At 31.2% G+C, this 7,624-nt stretch overlaps 1 protein-coding gene across 1 annotated transcript; it reads right to left on the bottom strand.

Annotated features, from left to right (window-relative positions):
* Positions 1-1,563: 1,563 nt before the first annotated feature.
* On the bottom strand, positions 1,564-3,470 carry CycC (cyclin C). The gene is made up of 5 exons (XM_018549487.1): positions 3,195-3,470; positions 3,015-3,121; positions 2,359-2,565; positions 2,016-2,267; positions 1,564-1,939 (listed from the first exon to the last, which is right to left on the bottom strand). Exons 1-5 carry the CDS (start codon positions 3,224-3,226, stop codon positions 1,737-1,739), a joined length of 801 nt encoding a protein of 266 aa, XP_018404989.1. The 5' UTR covers positions 3,227-3,470; the 3' UTR covers positions 1,564-1,736.
* Positions 3,471-7,624: the final 4,154 nt, after the last annotated feature.

The raw sequence follows: 7,624 nt of genomic DNA, 5'->3' as shown, positions 1-7,624 counted from the left end.
TTATTAAGCGCATATGTTATTAAAAATCATAGAGAACTCTTCGTATCGTCAAAAAGAAGCAGGAATTATCATCAGAACTATTGTATCTAAAAATTAATTTTTCAAAAATTTTTAATTTTTTTTTTATTATTCGAAAATTTTTTTTACATATCAGGAACTCTAGGCAATCGCAAATTGAAGCTATTAAGCCGCTCAGAACTATTTCACCTCGAAATTCGATAAAAAGTTAGCACCCTATTTTTTTAAAATATAAAAAAATTGTTTATTGAGCGGAACTCTTGTTATTAACTATAGGGAACTCTCCGTGTCGTCAAAAGGAAGTGGGAACTCTAATCAGAACTCTTGAGTACTATAGTTGGGGTGCTAACTTAACATACCCAATAAATGTATAAAATATCGAGAAATCTGGCAAGGGAACGGTCGGAACAGTCCCTCACCGATTTCGATGCGCTTTGGATATGTTGTAGAACATCAAAAAATATTCGACTCATATTTTTTATAGCGGCTTATCTCGAGGTTTAGGGGGTGAAACATCCCTTAAAAAAATGGATTTTTTCGTTTTCAGCGAATATTTTCATAACTATGTCGTGTAAAAATGTTTTATACAAAAGTTTTACAGTATTTTATGCTCTATATGGTATGATATTGTATTCATTTTTTTAAATCAAATTTTTTAATTAACCCCTACCCTTATTTTAAAAAATGAATAATTATTAAATAGAGCATAAAATACTGTAAAATTTCTGTATAAAAATTTTTTTTCATACGCAGCATTGTTTCGAATGAAAACGAAAAAATTCATTTTTTCAAGGGGTGTTTTACCCCCTAAACCTCGAGATAAACCGCTATAAAAAGATATGTGTCGAATATCTTTTGATGTTCTACAACATATTCGAAGCACATCGAAATCGGTGAGGGACAGTTCCGACCGTTCCCTTGTAAGACTCTACCAGTTATTCACATTGGAAGCAATAAATTTTTCTTTTTAATCGATGCCAATTAAATTCTCAGATTGGACCATATGTTCTGATAATGCAACGAGTATGATACTGATTTAATTAAATAAGTTTTTAAATATTCAATTTGTTGTCTGTTTTATTTTATTTCAATTATAAAATTTATACAATGAGGAAGGAATTATTCAAAATTGTCAATTCGGTTCACACTGAACTCTGTTACAATTTCTTACATCATATAATAAATAATTTTCCCATCGGAATACAGCCGTCAATCCAATATCTTCTAAACATCATTTTTCTAAACTTGATATACAAATCTCGATATAATAGCATGTTTTAAATTTCTAAAGTGATTTTTAATATGTATATTATTGTATTTTATAAATATATATATACACAATAGTTAATATTGTATACAAATGAAACCTGTAGATAAAAATATGAATTAATAAGTCGATGTATTTATTTAGTAATGACATTAAATCAAAATAACATTAAGTCAAATTGTAATTATTTAATTGTGGAATTTTAGCTATATCGAGCGCCAAATATAGAAATATTAAATGATACTATATTATTATCATTTGGACATATTTTAAAACAGTCTTACATATAGATTAAATTTTTTGCAAATATAAGTGCAGAATGATATTCGTTGTCAACTGTACGTGCATTTCCGATAGTGCGTATATATCGGGAAAAAGGACAAATTTTTAATTGAAGCATTTCACTGCGTTAGCATGAATCCCAAACATTTGGCGAATCAAGAGCTTGCTGTCAACGTTGTGGCGCTGCTTTTGGTTTTGGCATTTTAGCTAATATTGCTGGCATCTCGTTTTTTTCGTCATATTTTTTCCACAATTCATATAAATTTATTATATATCGTGCTATTTCTTGAATTTTTTCCATATCTGCGTTTAATTCTGCGAACCACGATTTGAGATCTTTCTGCAATATCACACAAGCTATTTGCAGACAGCCTGTAAAAAAAGATATAAATTTTTATTAAGTTCTCTTGTAACACTAGACCATTAAGAACAATTCTTTTTATCTTACCAATAGCTATTTGATAAGGTGGATATAACAAACACACGTCTGTCCTTAGACTATCATTAATAATACGCCACGCGAGCATAAGTAGCTGATCATCTGGCCCTACATCTTGTATTAATGTTAACAAAGGACGGTATGGTTGATATACTATTAAACAACAGTCCAAATGTTCCAAAAGGTAAAATTCGCACTCCAAGATATGATTTGTGCGATATGGAAATTCTTGCGAATATGCGTAACTAAATTTGTTCTTAACTGTAAAAGAAATAACATTAATTAAAGAACTATTTAATTTGCCTATTGATCCCCCAACGAACTGTAACAATGGATATATCATGGAACTTACTTACATTTCCCATTGTTGATATGAGTCTACTATTAGAAATTACTCCAAACTCTTCTACTTTCGATGCCAGAAAGACTGTAGTAGGAGCTAATAATAGAGGGTCTATACATTTTAAGCTATTGCGAGCATAAAATCTTTTAAAATACACGGTCGCAGTAGCTACTACTTGTTGCCTCAATTTTAACTGTTCACCTATCATCTGTATCACTAGTGACAGGATTTATATACGAATATAGTTATAGATCATACAATATTTACATATGAAATATACTTGTAGATAGTAATGATATAAACAAAATGTAGTACAAACATCTATACTTAACACTCAATTATAGCTTAGTAAATGTTAAATTTTTGCTTTAATAAATTTAATAATTGACAATTGAAATATATATACTGAACCATTTGATACTTTTTTTTTTTTAACAGAAACAAAGAATAAAGCAGAGTTTTGCCAGGTGAAACCTCACCGTTTCAATGTATATCTTACAATTGTTTCATTCATAATATTAAATATGTACTTAACATCAGATCTCACAATTTATGAAAATTGATAATCTATCAATAATACTAATAGAAAGATAGACACAAGGTGCTCTATAGATTAACAGATAGACTTTAGAATAATTAGATATAAAGAGATCATTTCAACTTACTGCTAGAAAAGAAAATAAATATTTTCTCATATTCCTCTTCCGTTAACAATGACAAATCATGCTGACGTTCTCTAATTAAGTCCTGTTTATCCAATAACCATTGTTGGCTATCAAAAATATGAAAGCTCATAAAAATTGAAAATCATTGAGATTTTACTGTGACACAATTTTGAAACTTACTGATGTGAGCTCTGCCAAAAATTCCCGGCCATTCTATAACTAAATTACCCTGGAAAAACTTTGGGGTTTGTTGGATGGTGCTAATTATTCAAATCTTGTTATGTTGAATGCACGTAGTAATTAGTTTCTCTCAGACTTCTCACTAAATTAACTCTGTATTTTCGCGAAGTACAAATGAAGCAACGGACCGAATAGTATTCCTTGATTTTTTTTAAATATAAGTTATATCGAAAGGAAAATCTTCGGTATTTAACACGACAAATACGTGTACTACATGCTTATGAATCCACTTTGATTCCCCCAGAAAAGAAGGGGGAATGTCACTGATCTGGCAGCAGTGGCAGCTGACTGTTGGTGGAGAACTGGAGAGGGGAGCATCCAGGAGCATCTGGGACCATCTCGTTTGACGACGTTATGACCACAGCCGTGCCGTCACAAGCATCCAGTGCTTGGAATGTTTCTACTGACACAATAAATCAGAAGGTCAGAGCAGATCAGAAAGTATAAATTAGTCAATTAATGACGGTTGCCGGTTGTCGGTTTTATTTTCGCCAATCACGTTGCAGGTAATCCACACTCGTTGCATTATAATTGACCTAATAAAATCGACAATCGGTAACCGATAACGGCAACCTGTAAAGCTTATTCTACAATGACCGTAAGCCACAAAAATTGACCAATCGTAACAAATTATTCTCCTCGTATTTGATTACGATTGGTCAATTTTTACGGTTTACGGTCATTGTAGAATAGGCTTAAGGATTGGATTATACTGGCCGTAATCTGTAAAAATTGATCAATTATAATCGATTATTCCCCTCTTATTCGACTGTGATTGGTCCATTTTTACAGATTACGGCATAAGTTAACAGATTACGGCCAGTATAATCCAACCCTAAGCCCATGGCACATACTAAACGTAAGGCCGTAAAACGTAATCAGTAAGCGAATTGGCCAATCACAGTAGAGACCGTAAAGCCGGTAGCGAATCCAATGTTACGATTTCCTTACTGTTACGTCTTACGGCCTTACGTTTTTTTATGTGTTTCTGGCTTAAATCTCTTCTACAATAGAGTCGCAAGTAAGCAGTAAGAAACTGGCCAGTCATAGGCTGGGTCCACAACTTGGCTTTAAGAGGCCCAAAGCCATAAAGCCGTAAAAAATTGACCAATCACAGTTGATTATTTCTCTCGCATTCAACTATGATTGGTCAATTTCTTACGGTTTTACGGCTTAGAGACTCTTAAATCGAAATTAACTAATTACAATCGAATTCGAGGAGAATAATCGATTACGATTTGTCTATTTTTTATGGCTTAAAGTTTAAAACTGTTGTAGATCCGGGGTAAACAGTAGTGAATTCAACATGTTGGATTCCTTACTGCTTAAGTCTTAAGTTTTTCTACTATCTATAAGTAACAATCAATTATGTTCATTTGTTTGGCGAACAGACTAGCCGCTTTGTCAACGCGCCCAATAATTTTGCTTATTGAATTAAATCAATTGGAGTTTGATCAATTAAAAAATAGATTGTAAACAAAATGACTTCTTTTTCAATGAGTTTTGGAACGCGGTCGTTATTGAATAGTTACCGACTGTGAGGTATCATCATTACCGACTATTTATCGAACATACAAGACGCAAATATCTCCAAAAGAGTTCTTTATACATATTTACTGTGCATATACTCTCGCTCTTTTAAGTAATCGTGGCTTATCTTAAATAATAAAGTAATAAACAATAATGATAAATCTAACAGTTTTTTATGTTATTAATTATATAATTAAATGGACAATAATTAGATTTCAAGCAAAAATTAATAGATTATAAGAATAAAACTTATAATATGTTCAAATTTATTAGCTAGATTATTAGCTGAATAATATAATGTTTAAAATTCAATAATAACACATACAACAGAGTGATATGAAAAACTTCATAATGATGTCTTTATTTTGATTTATTAAACGTCATTAAACGTTATTCGTCTCTCTCTCTCTCTCTCTCTCTCTTTGCTAAAAGCTAATTAAGATGAAAATATCACAGTAAAAAATAAACTTATTCTGAATGTGTGCTGTGTGTCAAAAGATATGTTTATTTAATTAAACAATGATATATATGTATAATATATGAGAAGCATATTTATTTTACATTGTTTTTATATTAATTTTGGATTCAATAAATAGATGTCTGGATTCTTGTAGTTATTCGAAGTGATAAAATTTAAATAATGCCAATTTAAAACATTTATACGTACCAATAAATTTAAAGCATTGAATTCTTACGTCTAGTCGCGTGACACACGCAACGTTTATAAATAAGACACAATCTCTCAGTATTATTTTTCAATATATCTTTGTATATTATATATATAATAATAATTGCTTCTTTCTTAATGTAAGGATTTATTATCACGAGGATTTATTATATATATCACATACCTTTTTTATTTTTAAAACTTAAGCACTTGAATCATCTTCTTTCTCAGTGAAAGTTTTGTCTTGTGTTTATCCTACTTTATCTTTATAATTAGATTCTCGATTTGTTCTGCTTCTTACGAATTGACACGTGCCGGTACAATCGGCAGACGCGCAGACCGAATCGTAATAGCATTCGAAATAAAACACTTGAAAAAGAAAAATAAATTATTTATCAGTCAGATTTTTATACGACAGCACGTGTCTCCTCGTGTTATACGCGAACGCCGGCCCCGTCATGAAAGCTGTAATTTATTTGGTTCATATCGCGCAGTTTTTCATGTCGCTCGACTTTCCTGCTATGATTATCGTGTACTTATCGGCGTGACACAGCTCACATTAAAAGTCGTACGATATCACGAAAAAAAAAAAAAGAAAAGAAAAGAATATAGTATTCTTAACGCATTGCGAATTCGGGGGAGGAGATATGCAGACAAGTATTGTGTGTGTCACTTCGACGATTGACGTTTCGCGAGGTATAATTTCTGTGACTTCTTTTTTATCGCTCCGACAATGAGAGGAGTGAGAAATAAAGGAGCGCGCGACACGTGTTTCTCGACAACCCGTGATTATCATAGATAACGTTACCGCGCAATACACTGTAACGCACGTTATTGTGAATACGCGCAATATTCAGATATAGGGGATGTCTGGAAAATGTCTGAATCTTGAGGGAGAATCGACAGCCGTGCGACAACCAAAAGTCGGGGAGATGCAGTCGGCGGTGAATCGTTATTACAATATTAACAAAGTCCTCCTGTCGAAACTTGGCGGTTGGCCAACGCAAAGTAAATTCTTAAAAATATTGTTGCCGACCATAATGATGTCTTTCGTTTTTAGCATCGGTTTTCTCGAGGTAAATTCCTGCCGTTTTTTTATTTCGTTGGTATAAATATCTATATGTGATGGTGTAAAAAGCATTGCATGAATAAAATTTGCAACATGGAGAGAGAGAGAGAGAGAGAGAGAAAGAAAAAGAGAAAGAGAAAGAGAAAGAGTATCTCGATTCTGGTTAGCATATGTAGGTATTTTAGATACGATTGGAAAACATATATAATAGCATCAATTAAGCCTTTTAAAATTTTTTATCATAATAAGATATTTTAAATATTTATTCTTTATGCAAAAAAAAACTTGAATATATGGATGTTACTTCATATCAATTAAACATACTAAAGAAATTATTGAATTAATAAAATTATGCGGCTGGACCTCTTAACTGTGCCGCAAGTTATTTCAAATTATCATTTTTCAACACATACCATGTGTATAATTAAACAAAATCTTAATAAACGACTTTAAATAAAACTTTTTCGAGTTTTAAGTGACTTTTTTGAAAGAACATTTTGAGGATGGTTTTCTGGCAACTTTTTCAAATTCATGAATATTTAATAAGATATACATATATTTGATTTTATAGTATTATATAATGTCAATAAATAATAATTAATTTTATTGGTAACGATGTTACGACATAAAGTAACCCAGATATTATCCTTTTTTATTAATTTTGAATGGATTTTGATCTTAACAAAAAATTATAAACAATAATTTTCAATATGTTTTAAGCAATTTGAATTTATGAAAGATTTATGAAATGTATGATCTATTTGTCATACTTTTTTTTAAGAAAAAAAGGAATCAATTTAAAATTGGTTAAATACAAAAAGAGAGATTTATTTAAAACAGCCTGTATACATCTTCTATTTACAAAAGATAATCGAAGATTATCGTTTGTATCGAATTTAAAGGATTGTTTTTTTATCGAATCTAAAATTATTATTCCTGTCGCAATTTATATTGATTTACATTGTTCTTAATGCAGGTAGGTGGAAATGTTAGAGACGTGCAAAGGTGTCCGCAATTATTATCGCCGATTTTCAGTTTGTAAGACTGTCTGAAACATGGAAAACCATAACCGAGGACTGTGAATGCTTCATCATGCTGATAATT

This window comes from Cyphomyrmex costatus, unplaced genomic scaffold (assembly GCF_001594065.2).
Source record: "Cyphomyrmex costatus isolate MS0001 unplaced genomic scaffold, Ccosl1.0 scaffold826, whole genome shotgun sequence".
In the NCBI taxonomy this organism is placed as follows: domain Eukaryota; kingdom Metazoa; phylum Arthropoda; class Insecta; order Hymenoptera; family Formicidae; genus Cyphomyrmex; species Cyphomyrmex costatus.
Note: the sequence above shows the minus strand (reverse complement) of the source record. Positions and strands in the feature narration are given on the sequence as shown.

Bases quoted from the DNA above. Each gene is read 5' to 3' on its own strand.
- CycC (XM_018549487.1), bottom strand. From the start codon at position 3,226: ATGGCCGGGAATTTTTGGCAGAGCTCACATCA. The intron at 3,122-3,194 runs GTAAGTTTCAAA...TATTTTTGATAG, and splicing joins TTTTGGCAGAGCTCACATCA to CCAACAATGGTTATTGGATA. The intron at 2,566-3,014 runs GTAAGTTGAAAT...TCCTGTCACTAG, and splicing joins ATTTATTTTCTTTTCTAGCA to TGATACAGATGATAGGTGAA.